Source organism: Lissotriton vulgaris, chromosome 7 (genome assembly GCF_964263255.1).
Source record: "Lissotriton vulgaris chromosome 7, aLisVul1.2, whole genome shotgun sequence".
Taxonomy (NCBI): Eukaryota; Metazoa; Chordata; class Amphibia; order Caudata; family Salamandridae; genus Lissotriton; species Lissotriton vulgaris.
In genome coordinates this window covers 452,510,713-452,529,148 of record NC_141695.1, presented here as the reverse complement: position 1 = coordinate 452,529,148, position 18,436 = coordinate 452,510,713, and the positions used below count along the sequence as shown (strand labels likewise).

The following is an 18,436-nucleotide window of genomic DNA, read 5'->3' as shown; positions in this document are numbered from 1 at the left end:
ATTTTCAGTAATGCAACTTGGTTTTTCTGTGGCTAAATCTTCTTCCATGTTGAATTGAATTTGAGTATTTTTTTTATTCACGAGCCCCCTGTTCAGCGATAATTGACACCTCCAAGAGGCAGTGACGTGCTATAGATCCCTGGTGCGGCTTAGCCATGCCTTTATCCAAGGACCTCGGCGGGCTTAGCAAACCTGGAGCCCGTTCAAAGCTCAAGACGCGCACAGCTTGGGGTAAGGCCGTCCTTAAGAGAGCGCCGCATGTGTGCAGAACCCGAGACGCCGGCAAGAACAAGTTGACTCTACATTGCTAAATAGCCCACTTGATAATCCTGTATCAGATTCAACTGCATCTAATTTATTAAAGTCGTCTGCATGCAAACTTTTTGGAGGGGTTTTCGCGGCGCTGAGGCCGAAGCACATATTTAACACGTCTCTGCTTTCATTTTCCCTGCCCGCGTTTATTTACGCCCTTCGCTGCCGGGCTACTGTTTGAGACAAAAATTATATCAGTGAAAGAATAACTTCTCTAAGTTACAACCTGTCTTACTCACTAAAACAGGGTCCACTGATATTAATTCTAGTCTTCCAAGAACACATTTGCAAAATTATGCTGGTTCGTTGTATGCAGAAGTTAATGGTTAAACAATATCTTCCTTTTAATGCCAGGTTAACAAATGATTTCATGGCAAAGTAATCCTGTCCTGCTCGCTCTGTAACAGCGTAATGCATTCTGCGACTTGTAGTTATAGCTCACAGTCAACAAGCAAATAGTAGGTAAAGTTATCTAGTGAATTCACCCAACACACAAATGTCTTGTCAGGCAAATACTTTTTGCCATATAGTTCCAAAATACTAGTTCACCAATTCCCCTGGAAGTTTGATTTCCATAAATACAGTTTTCACGCTACAACTAGGAGAGTATAGTGTTGTGAAACTTCAAAGTCTCTTTAACAATTTCTCCAAACTTGTGAAGTTCAGGAACACCGAAGACTTATTTAAAACACCTATTAACATAAGTAAAAAAATACATATAACACGACAAACATAATTTAGCAGGTGAATTTTCACAAAATGTTATTGCCAAAGTTATAATCGTGTGCACCCCCGATTAAAACTCTTTTACCACATTATTATATTTCTGCCTCTGGAATCAATTTCTATTTCATAAACGTATAACATTGCTTTGTAAAACAAACATAAAGACACGTGATGAAGATTAGTGTTTGGACGGCAGTGACCGATTTCCATAGGTCCCGTGCGCTCTGTGGGAAGCAGTTCACTGCTACAACTCCCTTCACACTATAAACCTGTTGTGTAGCATTGCCAGCACAACAGCACCACAAAAGGTTTCTGTTTCTCTCAGCCCAGCCCACTCTTTCCAAAAGCATGCCAATCGCATCAATATCGCCACAAAACTCGAAAGACTTACCTTGTGCGCACAGCAACCACATGGTCCAGGGCGCGCTCGGTGCTCGGAGTACCAGCAGCCCGTGCAGCGAGGAAGAAAGCTGAGCCCTTACATCATGCATCTCCTACTGGGGATTGAGAAACCTGAACACTGCAGCGCTTCAATAAATCACGGCGGCAACCGTAGGGAGCCAGCCCTCTGAGCAGCACCGCCGGCCGTCATTCATACGAGATGATCGGATGAAAACACGGAGCGGGTCCGCTACACATTCAATATGTTGTCTTGAAAAACGGTCAGACTTAAGGCTAAATTATGCGTACATTTGTGGAGCAGTTTTCTCTTGTGTAGGTTACACTGTAGTTGCAAAGTTCCTCAACTCTTGAGTGAGTTAGGAGTGTGCAACTCACATGTGCATAAATTGCACACATCTAAGTTTACTCTTAGATGATACTAGCGGGTGCTCCTCACACGAACAAACATTACAAATATAGTACATAACCAAGCAGGTGTACCTTGTATGGGATTTACTTTTGTACGCTTTTTGGTTGACACATTTTTCTGCACATTTCCTATAATGTTCCTTTTAGCTGGTAAAATTTTTCGGAAGGCTGATTGTTATACCTGACAGCTTTTGGTGTGGTCGTTTTCCTGTCTTCCCTCCTATATGCTAAAATTATTTTCTGTTGGCCTTAGGATTGTGCACTTTGCAACTGCTAACCAGTGCTCAAGTGCTTGTGCACATTGTAAAATTGAGCTACCCATGATTGGCACATTATATTTACTTTCTTATAAGTCCCTAGTTAAGTAGTAAATGAACTGCAGCTAGTGGGCCAGCAGTACTTACAGTGCCACCGAATGAAGTAGCCCTTTGCAACACCTCTAAGGCCAGCTGTTACCGCCTGTGTACAGTTTTAAACTGCTAATTCGGCCTGGCTAAATGCATCTTTTGCCACGCCTAAGCCTACCTTTTTTGCAGTTGAAGCCTTTGCTAACGACTTCCTACGTGCGTTAAGAAAGCATCCCTGGGAATGCATTTCGCTCTTTGCTTACTTTGTGTTGGAGCATTGTTGGCTTTGCTGCTTGTAACTCACAGTTGTTTGCTTTCTATTTGCTCGATTTATTTGTTTAAGGCTGTCCAGTTGGAACATCCCTTGTTTACTGTATCCTTCGGGTATTGATTTCTGCAAACAGGTCTTTAAATCTTGTTTTTACCTTGTCACATGTGCAGGGCATTCAGAGACAGAGGTCAAATGGCAGTCTGCGTTCTGAGGGAACTCGATTTTTACTTTTCTTTTTCTTTATTCAAAGTGAGAGAATTTATGTGACAATCCTGCCGGGTACCCATGTGAGAGGGGAGGCTGTAGGATTTCATTTATTATGGCACTCAACAAGAATGAACAGTGCTGATATTTCAGAATATATCTGACATAGAAAAGTACAAACGAAGCACATTTTTTTGTAATTCTGAAATGTGGTGAAAACAAATATCTGAATGTGATCAAAACACATCAGTAGAGTAGGTGATGAAATTTCAACATATTATTATTTGTGCACAGTAAAACAGTATGTCTGTGGAAATCTGATGGCCATTTTAATTGAAAATGTGTTGTATAAAATGGCAATGCGCTACTACACCATGCATACTCTACACAATGTCACTCCACTTTACATCACTCCACACTACAACACTATACTCCACTCTCTGCCCTTCGACTCTACACTGAGCCACTTCATTTAACGACACTCCACTCTAAGACACTCTATTACATACTGCTCCAATCTATTCTACCCCACTACACGCTATGCCTCCTTCACACCATGCCCCTCCACTCCGCATCACATACCTCACTTCACTCACCCCAATCTACCCCACTTCACTCCATTCTATCCCAATCCACTCCACTCCCATCTACCCCAATCCACCCCACTCCATTCTTCCCCAATCTACCTCTCTCTACTTCACTACAATCTACCCCAATTTACTCCACCCAATCTACCACACTAAACTCCAACCTACTCCACTGTACTCCAATCCTTCCCACTCTGCTCAATCTACCTCAATCTACCCCACCACACTCTATTCTACCCCACTCCACCTTACCCCTATCTACCCACTCCACTCCAGTCTACACCATTCCACTCCAATCTATCCCAGTCCATTCCACCCAATCTAACCCTATCCAATCCACCAAAACTATTCAACTTCAATACACCCAATCAACCCCACTCCACTCCAATCCATCCCACTTCACTCTACTCTACCCCACTCCAGTATACCACACTCCACTCAAATCTACCCCACTTTATTTCAATCTATAGCTTGCTTAACCTCTACACCAGCCCCAACAGCGCTAGGATGCCTGGCTTCACCCTGGGGGTGCCCAGGAATGGACACTTCACAGGGAAAGCCAGGAAGGGTTCCACAGCGGTATGAGTAAAAGCGCCAGGAAACCGCTTGGTGGCAGTGCGCTCTACAAATACCTTGACATTTATATTTCAATCTACCCAACTTCACCCCAATTCACCCCATTCCAATCTACCCAACACCACTCCACTCCACCCCAATCTATTCTACTCCAATCTACGGCACCCCAATCTATCCGACTCCAATCTTCCCAGACCTACTCTACTCCACTCCTATCTACTCCACTCCACCCCGGTCTATCCAATGCTACATCGATCTACCCATATCTAGTCATGAATTCAAACTGATATGAACAGGAGCCCCCAAAATACGATTGGGTCCTGGGCCCTTAAATTCTCAAGTTTCCCCTGTAATAGCACTGTAAATGGGTATTATAAATATTGTTTTACATAGACGTGAAACTTTTGATGCCAAGGTTATATAAAACAAATAGTACTCTAAATAAGATGTACGCAGGTCAACAAATCTTTTCATTCTAGTTTCTGAAGTTATCCCAGAAGCAACCCGTCATCTAAAATGTATCTTTCTTTGCACACCTTTCAGAACAACATCCACAGATCTATTTCTAACAACTTATTCAAGATGTTTAACGTGGAGGTGGTAAATGATTGACTAGCTAAAGAAAAACCTAATTTAAAATCTGAGAACTTCATCTGTGCTGAAAGGGACCACCTCAGCTTCAGAAAAAAAGAAAACACAACTTTCATGAATTGTATGTGCGCTCACTATTTCAGACACCTAGAGACGATCTGTCCTCAGAGGCACACGAAAACGTTTTATTTCACAGTCACCACTTTTTTTGAGTGACATGCCACTGTATGGACTCAGACAGGCAGCTACAGTAGCCCTTAAGCATGTTTTCTTTAATTATCTATTTTTAACTATCACAATCACTATTGAGGAACAAGCCAGTCCAATTATACTCAAAGCCTACCTTGCTCATTGTATGCCAAGACGAGAAAAATGTCTGCGAAGTGTGATCCAGTGTATGGACATTTAGAATGGACATTAATTCATCATCCGCTCTAAAATTATATAAATCTAGGTAATCACAGTTAGATCAATGCCGTCTTCTGTGTTCTTCCAAAGCCCAAAATATTTGTTCGCTAATTCATTGAAAAATGCCACATTCTCATATTTGTGGAAAAAAACTTTAAAGCTCGTCCTACCGATTTTGGGCTCTGTGTTATAGAGGTTGGAGGGCACATCGTGCTGGAAAGGCCAGTAAGTATTCCGGAAACAAGAATGGCTGACTACTCTTTATTCATTAGAGCAGAGACGTTTTAAGGCATGGGCAAAGTAAGCTCTGGCCCAGGGCCCCAGCCTTTCAGGGTCCCCCTGAGAAAGCCCCCTGTGTTCTGCAGAGTCTTGCCCCGATGACTTTGAATAATTTTTAAACAGATTGTTTTAAATACCGGTTTCCTTCAATTTATTTTTAATATGGATGATATGTGAGTCAATTGCGGACCTTTTTTCAGAGAAATGTTGTGTTTATGTTTTATGCAACATCCATAAAAAAATTCTTTTAGATAAAACAGGACCTGACATGAGAAATGGGAGGGTGTCACAGAGATTATTTCCAGTAATATTAGTGAACTGCTGCTGTGTTAGAATATTGAAAACACACATCACTATCACTGTATAATAGATGTAAACACATTTAGAATTTGGAAGAGTGTGTCTATCCACTGTCAGTGATTTCGGCCCAACAAGGTAGGAGAAAGCTGAAATTGGATCATAAATTTAAAACTTATCTGAACAGGGACCCCCAAAATACGCTCGGCTCAGGACCCCCAAAATCCTTAAGATGTCCCTGCATTAGAGGGATACCTGCATAATGCTTCACAGAGTAGGTTGTCCCTAAAATATGCAAGACCTGTTTGTAAATTTGGACCTGACCTGCTTTTGATGCTTTAGGTATTATACAGAGAATCTATTTGCACGTCCACATATTTGTACAAGTCACAGTAAATCAGTACATAGCATGTCTCTCTTGCCAGCCGCCTGCCTGCACAGGCAATATATTTATTTATAACAGGATATGTGCCGGGCTATATAATACAACGCCATACTATCATCTACGCTGTCCTCTCTAAGGTGTCAGATAAGGGATATACAACACTTGGGTCATTGCAGTTTCAAGAACTGAATACAGCTAGAGTTTGGCTTGTAAAGAGAATGCCATTGTGGTATTCACGTAGCTTATAACTTTGTAACCCCTGCTGAACGCACTCCTACTAAAATGTACAGTTTACGTCTTCTTATAGCTAACCATAAAAGATGTATCAACTTAGTATCTGTAGAGATTCTATACATTTTGACCCTCTGAAGTGCAGACCTTAAATGGCACCGTCCATCCACGACCCTTGACAGAACCTAATGCCCAATAACCTGAAGAGTTAACAAGTATTTGCAATGCAATAGGTCTCACATTCGTGAAGCTTTGAGCTATTGGCATTGCAAATGCTAATGTTTGGTATTTTATTTTTGGGTTACAAAAAATCCAAACAGTAGCATACGTACTAAAATATATTCCACTAAGCAAGGAAAGTGTGCAGTACCACAGGCTGTTACTAGGTATCCCTGTGGAGTTGTAAAGGGACCTCTATGAGCCACATAAGATTATGCACCCTTAATGCAATTATAAAGGAAGAGGTTTCAGCTCAGCATACATTTCTATTTATTTTCATTGGAAGTGAAATTTGTGTTAGCTTGTGATTTAAAAATGCAACATTTTTGTTTATTTAAATGGTGCCATTTTAAAATGCAAGCTAGCAAAAATCTTGCAGCCTGTGGTACTGCACTGTTTCTTTGCCTAGTAGATTTCTTGTTATTACTTATGCTACTGCTGGTACTTTTTTAACAAAAAAATAGCATTTGCACCACTAATAGCTAAAAGTTTCACTATTGCAAGACCTATTACATTGCAAATGCTTTTTTTGTGTGTGCTAAAAAAACATCCTACATCCTCTCCTCTTACAAAATGTACTCAGCAGGATTGTCATATAAATTCTCTTAATTTGAAGTCAGAGGAAGAAGAGTAAACATCAAGCTACCTGGAAGACAGCTTAAAATATGATCTCTGTCTTTGAATGTACAGCATATGTGACAAGATAAGAACAAGATTTAAAGGCCTGTTTCAGAACGAACATTTGTGAATGAATACAGTAAACAAGGTTTGGGCAATGAGTGGGACGCACGCAATCAGGACAGCCTAAAAATATGAGTTACAAACCACAAAGCCAATGGTCGGCAAAGGATGGAATGCATCCCTAGGTCTGTTTTCTGAATGTCCCAAAAGGTCTTTAGCAAATAAGAGAGCTGCACTTGGAGGCTTCGACCTAAAAACAGATAGAACCTCAGATGCCCTGCATTAAAACTACAACTAAAAAATTCAACCTAACTTGAATTAGCTTCAGTCAAAATACTTTTTTTATTATTGATTAAAACACCTTGTGATGCCACCCACAAGACAGTGTAAAGTCCTTCAAGATAATTCTCTGCTCAATAAGGTTTTGACAATGTAATTCTCATTCTTGCGCTATTGTACTAGCAGCACAACCAGGCTCCCGATTTCTATTGTGAATGAAGTCCGTTTGGTGAGAATTGTAATTTGAAAACTGCAGGGATCGATTCTGCGCACTAAGCCGATGCGCGTTTCCGCTGTGACGACCATGACTTTTCAGGCATACTCATGAGGGGTACATATATGTGTGTAGCAATTAAAGCTCAATTTAGCGTGTAGTATTTTCTTAATTTTGGAATGCAGGTTTTATCCAGTAAGTAAAGGTGAGCAACATCTTACCTCTTACGGGACTAACTACTTGCTAACCCTTTCCATGCTCATGACGGCACCACGCCGTCATGAGCCACAGGCGGCGTGTGCTCATTACGGCGTGGAGCCGTCCTCAACTGCCCCTCCACCTGTGCGGCACTAATTCCCCGCCTATGCGGGTGAATTAGTGAGTGGGCGGAGTCATGACAGCTCCACACTGGAGCCGTCATGAGTAAGGGAGCGCCATGCCCACACCCTAGCCCCGCCCGTCCGCGGCCAAATTCGCACCACGGTGAAGGGGTTAATGCGCAGGTCGATATCACATGCAACATATAGCACTCGCCAGTGATGTGCATTACAGAGTGGTGTGTATGCTGTGATAAGTACACTGGGTAATACAAACTTTGACAACAATTACTAATTATAGGATAGGGCAATAACTGAAGTGATCTAAAGTTCCATGTTATTTTCATAAGGGAGTTGTAAACAGCACATCATGCACTTTATGCAATTTTTTTCTGTAATATAGAGAGCCAGTTGGGAAGGCATTCAAAGCATTTTTTTGGCAAACACACGTTTATTTATTGATACATGCATATGTTTCTTATTCTTCATGTTCAGCTTGTTTATTGCAATTTGGATATAAGATAGATAAAGCAGACCCCCTGATGATGGATTTTAGTCCGAAATGCCTTGTGGGTTTGGGATTGATTGGAGAATTACAAATAAATTATATTTTGGAAGTTCTCATCAACAATGAAATAATCAGTGTAGACTTGTGCTATCTCAATCAATTAATCAAACATGGATTATATAGTGCGGCTACTCACCCTTGAGGGTCTCAAGGCCCTGATGAAGGTCTCAAACTGTGGCTTGGAATCACATCGTGTTTTAAGAAATAATTAAAGATAACATTCTGAAGTAAGATAAATTGGGTTGGGATTAATAGTATAGTAGTATTTCTGCTTTTAAGGCAGTGCATCTGTGCGACTATCCGTTATCTTAACATTTTTACACAACCTTTAAAGCCATCTCGAATGGAATTTCTTTGGAAATAAAGGTTTGTTCGCTGTGTTGAATACTTTGCACAGTGTCACAATTTGTCCCTCTGATCAGCAGGGCAGTTTTCTTCGGGCTGTACCGCATATGAGGCAGGCACGTGTATGGAATTGCTCGTGCAAAGGGCCTGAAGCAAATACGAAGAGCAATAATTAATTAGGCGAGAAGTGCCTCATTTTACAAGCTCTTGAATTTTCTGTTATCGTTTGGATTTCCAAACTAATAAACCTCTTTTAAATTGAAATATATTAATACTAATTATTTATGTTCAGTTGAGGTGTGTCAGAGATTTAACTAATCCGAGAACACACGGTGAGTCAGTAAAGAGCTGGGACTCGTCGCGTGAAACTAACTCTACAAGGACCATAGCAATCCTTCACCATTTAAAACAAAACAATGCACTCATCCTATTTGGGGGGGCCCTTTTGAGGATTTCCAGCTCACCTTCATGACCGTTTCAGTCATAATCGCGTGGTGAGCTAAGTGTGTCCAAGGGATGAAACTTGATAGGCTGAAAAAAATGGACCGCCTACACTGATTTGTCAAAGGCAGCCACATTTGGGTTATTTATAATTCCACGAAGTAAGACAAGTTCTCAGCTGTGGCCAACCCCCACAGTACATTCACTATCGTTGGCAATATGCAGTGTGTGTTAGTTGCAGGGCCTGGCCTTTGGCAATTGAATACCCCTAGTATCTATGAGCTTTCACCTATCCTAATTACCAATAGCCTAAATATTAGGTTAGGCGTGACACTACTGTGCCAAACATTTATAGTCACTCACAAACCCACTCAAACACACACACAGCTACTCACACACCCAATCACAAACCCATACAGCCACTCACACACCCATTCAACTATTATAAAATTCACTAACACACCCACTCACACACCCGCAACTACCCACACACCCACTCATACACCCACACAGATACTCACCCACCCAATGACCAACCTATACAACCACTTACACACCCCCTCAACGACCTATACAGCCACTAACACACCCACTCTCAAAGGCTATAGGTTACAGTTAGCAAATAAAATTATTACAGCCACTCTTACCATTCACTGGCAGAATATCAACAACTAAAATATACCCTTACCACAATATCGAGTTTTAAATATAGATGTAAAAAATATTGACATCCTATATTATGAATGGTAAGTACAAAGATATCCCCCGAAAATATCAATGTCTTAAATATAGTTGTACAAAATATCTATCTATCTATCTATCTATCTATCTATCTATCTATCTATCTATCTATCTATCTATCTATCTATCTATCTATCTATCTATCTATCTATCTATCTATCTATCTATCTATCTATCTATCTATCTATATATATATATAGATATATATATATATCTATATATATATATAGATATATATATATATATATTAAAGTAATACGTATTAAATATATTAAAGAATAAACTTAATTAAAATGTTTTTATTTAATATACATTTAAAAAAATATAACAAATAAACTCAATTTAGAGAAGTTAAAATCCCACATATATACTTACTTGGGAGGAATGCTGCTATCTCAAGATAGACTATCCCATTCTCCCAAAAGTCTCTACCTTCTCCCGAAGGTACATAAAGATCCCATGAAACCCCCTGGACACTCCATAGTGTCATCTAGAGGCAGTGCAGCTGAGCATGTCTCTAAATATATTGACCATTTCCTGAGGGACTTTGTGGTGACTCTTCCCAGTAACATCAGGGACACCAAGGACTTCCTCAAGAAGATCAATGATCTTACTTGGGATGACGACTTACTGCTCATCACACTGGATGTCCATAGCCTCTATTCCATCTTTAATCACCGACAGGGGCTGGAGGCATGCAGTCACTACCTGAGTGCAAGACCAGTCAGATTTCGCGAACACCCTCGAATGCTGGTCATGATGATAGAGTATTGCCTGACCAATAACATCTTTCTGTTTAATGGCAACCTGTTCCGACAGGTGACCGGCACGGCGATGGGATCTTGCTTTGCTCCCAGCTTCGCTAATCTTTTCAAGGGTCGCTGGGAGGAAGGTATAAGATCACAACCTGATCTACAATCTGACTGGGAGCATGTGTGGACGGATGTGGCTGCGTTACTTCGATGATCTGTTCATTGTCTGGAGAGGGTTGGAAGGTGAGGTATTGAGTTGTATCCAGAAACTCAACATGAATGACTACAATATCTAGTCAAAAAAATCTCTATTTCGGATTTGTGCCATAAAAGAAAGCAGTGATTACTAAAAACAGTGCAAAAATAGATGACAATCTGAGTTCATTATATAAATACCAGTTTCAGCAACATTTAACAACAGAGATGGTTATTCAGATTTCATAGGTATTGGCCACAGGTAAGATTATTAAAACAATAAATAATTTCATTTGACAATTTAAGAACATGTAAAAGAAAAAAATATGCCACTGGCTAAAAGTGCAGTCTTAGGTTAGTTCAATTATTAGCCTGCGCTTAAACCACATAGCAGCCACAAATTTTGAAACAGAAAATACTGTCGGCCCAGTTGTGTCTGTTTTTAGTATTCTAAATGCCTGCATGCATCGTCGGAAGCCTATGTTTTTGCATGGGGGATCAAGCCAATGGTTCCTGGCCTTAGGATAGCCTGGGCATAAAAACAACACATGCAGCTCATTTTCAGTGTCATGTTTACAAGCTGGACAGTTAGTCGGGGCAGAGGGTGAACACTTGCAGGTGGAAGCTCGCAGTGGTAGAACACCATGCCTCCACTGAACATATTATTTTTTTGCCAAAAGAGGATAGATGTCATCTAAAAATTGCTCAAAGAAATAAAAAAATTTATCCAAGAGGAAAGAGGCTGTTGTGGAGCCAGTTTGTGGATTACGTTGAGCAGCAATAAGTCTGTCTACACGGAATGCATTCGTGAGCTGGGTGCGTGAGAGTATTTTACACCCCCGTTCTGGATCAGACCAAAGCTCGGGAAATTCTAACCTTATGGATTCTTTATGTAGGCAAGCCAGGGAAATTTCCCCGAGCCTGAAAAAGACAGGATCTCCTTGAGTTCTTCTCTGTAGTGCAGCAGCTCCGGGGTGACCCCGAGACTGCGCCAAAATCTCAAGGGTTTGAGTTCTAGTTCTTCATTGATTGGTCTAATGCCCAAATCAAGCCTTAGGGGAAAGAGTGGTGTACTAGATGGTAGTGCTATTAACCCTCTTAGAAATTTATTTTCGGTCGTAATAATTTCAGACCTGGCAGATTAACCCCACAGTAATCTGTGCACTTTCATGTCGTCATGTACCAGTTTCTGGCAAATACATTGTTCTCCAAATTGCGGCGGTTCCGGCAGCACCATTCAAAACTTCCACCAAATGCCACCAATGTTGCTGAACACCTTCCGTGCCCTCAGACATAGGACTCTCCAACAACATACAAAGCGGCTGACGAATGGGCAGGCATAAAGAAATATGGGATTCCCGGATACAACGCGCAGTGGCTAAGTGCAATCTTTGAGGCATTTTTCAATTCCCATCATTGGATGGAAGTTACTAAAAAAGAGAAATTACTCCGATAATACCACCACGAGGGTATAAAAAACAACGATTTTTACACTCAAAGATGGCAGCCAAGACCATCCAAGAGGCACTGCTTGCAAATGCAGTCCGTCCTCGCTGAAACTGTGTGGGAGGAGCCCTGTGAGGCTTAAAAGACATTGACAAGCTCAAGAACCTCTCTTTCCTTTTTTCACAATGAACAGTATTGGAAAAAGTCATGGTTGACGAAACGTGTCATGCAAAGTGAATTAAAGGCCTGTGAACCCATAGTGCTCCCTGATTGTTGAAGTAGGGACACCTTGTTTGTATATATATATATATATATATATATATATATATATATATATATATATATATATATATATATATATATATATATATATATATATATGTATATATATATATATATATATGTATATATATGTATATATATATATATATATATATATATATATATATATATATATATATATATATATATATATTCCCACGTTATAGTTAGTTGGACTCACTATAACTTGCGCGTGCAATGCACTGCTGATGACGTCACATATTACATCACTCATGACATGGTCAGTGACATCACTCATGACATCACTGATGACACCATCCAGTGAATGTGTGTCTTTCTGAAAAATAAATATTAGTGAGTAATGTTTACATTTTTAAATATATGTATTAGTGTTTCACTTTGTGTATAAGTAGCTGCATGGGTTGGTGAGTAGCTACATGTGAATGTACATGGATTATTAGATGTTTTTCTTAGTATCAGTATGAGTGTCTATATGGTTTGGTGGGGGTATTACTTAGCACATAGATGCATGATTGACTGACTCTCTGTTTGTATGTGTTTTGAAGACAGCATATGTGCAGGACTGTATGGGTGAATGTGTGTTTATATGTGTATGTTAGTGAGTGAAAGACTGTCTCACTAGTGTTTTTATCAGTAACTACATATGTTTTAATCTAGTATATGTGAATATTGATGTATATAAGTGAGTATATGTGAGAGTAAGAGATTGTAAGAGTTCCTGTTTAAATAAGTATGTGTTTCTATAAGGGATTGTTTAAGAGAATAAATATGTTTAAATTTCAATAGAAGTAAGGTGGTAGTGTGTGTATAGCTCTGTATGCAAATAAATGGATGTTCAATTGTTTATTTGCATGTGTGAGTATGTGTGTGAGTAACTTTTGGATGACTGTCGGTGTGTAACAGGATGTATAGGTGTATCACTACATATGATGAGTGAGTATATGTATGAGTGAGTATATTGAACTGTTTGTGAATGAGAAGATGTGTATATAGATGGTGGAATTACTGAATTGGCTGTTGTAACTGATATGGTTATCTCGATTTTTATAAAAATATTAGTTTCTATTTTTGAATATGTGTTTCAAGGGTTACATTACAGTGAAAGGAGGTCTGTCACTCTGTCACAAGGATGGTGTCATCAGTGATGTCATGAGTGATGTCACTGACCATGTCATGAGTGATGTAATATGTGACGTCATCAGCAGTGCATTGCACGCGCAAGTTATAGTGAATCCAACTAACTATAACGTGGGAATTTCAATGGTTTTATGTCAGTAAAATTTCCAGCTAACTATAACTGGTGTGAAACCTATGGTTTTTTCAGTGAATTTAATAGGTTTTTTAAATGCTAATTCCTAACTATAACTGGTGTGAAACCTATGTTTTTTTCAGTGAATTTCAAAGGTTTTTTAAATGCTAATTCCTAACTATAAGTCTCAGTTTATAAGTAAGACTGTTAGCGCTCTAGTTGTTCTTTAGAACACTCTGGGACATTCTGTCATTCGGCTATATTTGGGCTACATCTGGCTGATATTTGGGCTACATTTGTTTTTTTTTGTCTCTGGTGGCCATCTTTGGGCTACATTGGGCTACATTTGTGCTCTAACATATATATAGCCCAATGTAGCCCAATATATATTTTTTCAAAGTTAATTTTCGTAAAAACCACTTGAGCATATATCTTGAGACATAGCAAAGGCACATCGGCCTACCAGTCCCTACAATTTTGCCAATTTTTTTTTGTTTATTGTTTTTTTTAAAAAAAATTTTTTGCCTTGGAGTGCTCCCGGTGAGCCCCCCGGAAAGCGTAGTTTTATGAAGCGCGCACCGGGGAGCCTCCCGTAAGCGCCAATATCGCGAACGAAAACATGATCGTGACGTATCGCGTAGCCATGTCCGCGTGATACGCACGGCGTAAGTGCACCCGGAAGCACTCGAGCGAATACGATCGCGCAACGTAGGTGTCCGACGCGCTTATGCGATGCGCCCCTGGGCGCGCCCCGGGGTGCGTAGCGTAAGCGCGTCGGGTCATGTGTCCTGAAAATAACACTTTTCATTGGTTCATAACAGTTTTGGTTTCATAATGATGAAGCCCCTGGTCATGTTACCTGAAAAAAACACTTTTCATTGCTTCAATACGTTTTTTTTTTCAAAAGGATGAAAGACCCCACCTTTTTTCTCTATTCTGACTTTGTCCTTTGACTTAGGAAGACCTGTTTGTACCTTTCTGTACCTTTTTGATCTTTATAATGGCTTCAGTACCAGCAGCAGCTGGTGCATCTGCACCACCACCACAACCACCAAGAGGACCACTACAAGATATCATTGGTGGTCAACAAGAGGAGGAAGAGGAGGAGGAGGCGGAAGAGGGGAGGAGAAGATGGCTTGAAGAACAAAATACCCCATACCAGCCAAGACCACACATTATATGGGAGTTGTTTTCGATCCCAGAGGGGAAGAAAAAAGTAAATGCATCCAATGTGACTTGCCTAATCTGTGGCATGGAACTTTCTAGGGGGAACCCTAATAAAAAATATTCATTTGGAAACAACACGCTGATTCGTCACATGCAGCGCAAGCATCCAATAAACTATTCTGCTGCAGAGATGAGGGAACTGGCCAGTAACCCTCCCCAATCCACAAGCACCACCTCAAAAAGAAAGCAAGCCACTCCGTCGGCACCAGAGGAAAGTGAGACGATGCCTTGCATTCAGCCACGATTTGCAGATTTCCGAATTATCTGTAAATATTGTGGGAAGACCATCTCCTATGGAGAACAGAGCGTAAAGCTCATCGTCCTTGCTGGGGACAACCACAAATGCCCCAATAAACTCTAATTATTTCTTTTCTTTTTTTTTTGCTCCAGTTGAGCCATTTTCAATTCCCTGTTTTTTCGTTTCTCCCCATGAAAAATACAAAAAAATATAAAACTGTAGAGAAAACCCCAAAAAAGTTTAAAATGTTCAAAAAACAATAAAAAAATATAAAACAGTTCTTTTTAGAACTACCTCCAATTTTTAAAAAAAGGCTACATTTTTTAAAAACTCTATCATTCATTTTTCCCCATGGGACGCTCCCCAGTCCGCTCCCCGGTGAGCGTACCGGGCGCTCCCCCTACCCTTTTATGGCCCCCACATCAAACCTAGGGGGTCAGGGTAGGGCTATCCCTGCCCCCTTATGGTCGTTTCCCCCCTTTTTTTTCTACCTCTTGTGTCTCGATCCTACCGAGACACAAGATGGCGGCCGCTCCGGACTGTTTCGAATGTTTACAGACACCCGAGAGCCAATCAGCTTTCCGTGCGCACCTCGCGTGACGCGCCCGGAGCGCTCCCCGGTGCGCGTACCGGGGCGCTGCCATAGATATATATTTTTTTTTGGACCTAAATTACTCAAAATCCACTGGAGCACATATCTTGAGACATAGCAAAGGCACATCGGGCTACCAGTCCCTACAATTTTGCCAAGTTTGGTGGTAACCCATTCAGCCGTTCGGGCTAAAAGTGAGTTAGACCGCCCTATGGAAATTAACATGGGGAAAACACGTTTTGGGACCCCCCTTTTATCTCGGCCCCCGCTTCACAAATCCCCCCGAAACTTTCAAGGAAGGACCGGAGCTCTGCGAGACAAATTTGAGGAAGTTTTCAGGCAGATTCGTCAACCGGCGCCAAAGTTATTCCAAATAGAATTTTGAGATTTTGCATTGAAAAAAATCCTAACTATAACTACCTACTGGCGACCGCCAGTAGGTAATATATATATATATAATATATATATATAATATATATATATATATATATATATATATATATATATATATATATATATATATATAAATATATAAAGTCCAATGCTCTCTCCCACCATAGGAAAAAAGCGCGACACAGCTCCGGGGACAACCAGGCTTTTATTCCTTTAAAATTGCAAGGTGAGTGAAGTCACGAAACGCTTTGGCAGACGCGTTTCAGCCATCCTTTTGGCCTCATCAGTGCCGGTTTCATGTGTTTCTCACTGTTCCTGAGAATGGAGCGTTGTTAAGCTGGTGTTGAGACCACTCCCAGTCAGGTGGTCACTTGCTCCTCCTCTTCCTAAAGGTTTCAACTACTCTTGCGCTGTTAGATCTTGCAGGTGCATGCTGGTCACGGGAGTCCGAATTTAGAGGCCATATACGGTGATAGGTTCTCTTAACATCAAGTGATGCCCCAATTTCCATTGGATTCTGTTTCCCACGAACAGTCGAAATGACCTGAAAAGGTTCAGCCTCGTCGTTGTCCCCTTATCAGGCAAACAATGTTGCCTACTCTCTCCCCTTTAGTCCCAATTGCCTCAGAACTGTAGGGGGGGCGCCGCGTTTTGCATTTCATACAAAGTCCAAGAAGTGTTGCAGGGGTAACGCGGTGCACCAGAACGAGAGGGTGTGTCGTTTACCAGCGCCTGCTTGCCGGCTAAACACAAAGTCCAATGCTCTCTCCCACCATAGGAAAAAAGCGCGACACAGCTCCGGGGACAACCAGGCTTTTATTCCTTTAAAATTGCAAGGTGAGTGAAGTCACGAAACGCTTTGGCAGACGCGTTTCAGCCATCCTTTTGGCCTCATCAGTGCCGGTTTCATGTGTTTCTCACTGTTCCTGAGAATGGAGTGTTGTTAAGCTGGTGTTGAGACCACTCCCAGTCAGGTGGTCACTTGCTCCTCCTCTTCCTAAAGGTTTCAACTACTCTTGCGCTGTTAGATCTTGCAGGTGCATGCTGGTCACGGGAGTCCGAAATATATATACATATATATATATATATATATATATATACATATATATATATATATATATATATATATATATATATATATATATATATATATATATATATATATATATATATACATATTACCTACTGGCGGTCGCCAGTAGGTAGTTATAGTTAGGATTTTTTTCAATGTTAAATCTCAAAATTCTATTTGGAATAACTTTGGCACCGGTTGACGAATCTGCCTGAAAATTTCCTGAAAATGGCCTCGTCGAGCTCCGGTCCTTCCTTGAAAGTTTGGGGGGGATTCGTCAAGCGGGGGCCGAGATAAAAGGGGGGTCCCAAAACGCGTTTTCCCCATGTTAATTTCCATAGGGCGGTCGATTTCACTTTTAGCCCGAACGGCTGAATGGATTTACACCAAACTTGGCAAAATTGTAGGGACTGGTAGCCCGATGTGCCTTTGCTATGTCTCAAGATATGTGCTCCAGTGGATTTTGAGTAATTTAGGTTCAAAAAAATATATATATCTATAGCAGCGCACCGGTGCGCGCACCGGAGAGCGCTCCAGGCGCGACACGGGAGGTGCGCATGAAAAGCTGATTGGCTCTCGGGTGTCTGTAAACATTCCAAACAGTCCAGAGCGGTCGCCATCTTGTGTCTCGGTAAAATCGAGACATAAGAGGCGGCTAAAACAAAGTGGGAACTGACCATAAGGCGTCAGGGATAGACCCCTTTGACCCCCTAGGTTTGATGTGGGGGCTATAAAAGGGCCCCGCGGGGCATTTAAAATATTTTTTTTTTTTTTCGTTTTGCGCGGGGGAAGCGCACGGTGCGCGCACCAGGTAGCGCACCGGGGAGCGTAAAATGAGGGAAAAAGATGACAGAGTTTTCAAAAAAATGAAGTTTTTATTTAGAAATTGGAGGTAGTTCTAAAAAGAACTTTTTTTTTTCTTCTTTTTGTTGTTTTATATTTTTTTTGTGTTTTTTGAACTTTTTGAACTTTTTTTGGCTTTTCAAAACAGTTTTATATTTTTTTTGTATTTTTTAGGGGGAGAAACAAAAAAAGGGAATTGAAACTGGCTCAACTGGAGCAAAAAAACAAAAAACCCAAAAAATTATTTCTTTTTGGGGCACTTGTGATTATCACCTGCAAGGACGATGAGCTTAATAC

General features: G+C 40.8%; 1 protein-coding gene across 2 annotated transcripts in view; it reads right to left on the bottom strand.

Annotated features, from left to right (window-relative positions):
- LOC147701844 (serine/threonine-protein kinase SBK2-like) overlaps nucleotides 1–18,436 on the bottom strand; it is a 126,152-nt gene that overhangs the window by 72,390 nt on the left and 35,326 nt on the right. The window contains exon 1 of one of the 2 annotated variants that reach the window (XM_086930475.1): nucleotides 1,430–1,544. The exons of the other annotated variant lie outside the window; for it this stretch is intronic. Coding sequence (XP_086786601.1) covers nucleotides 1,430–1,529 — 100 coding nt within the window. The 5' untranslated portion in view covers nucleotides 1,530–1,544. Of the gene's footprint in view, nucleotides 1–1,429; nucleotides 1,545–18,436 lie in introns of those variants that run through there. 2 annotated transcript variants of the gene reach the window in all.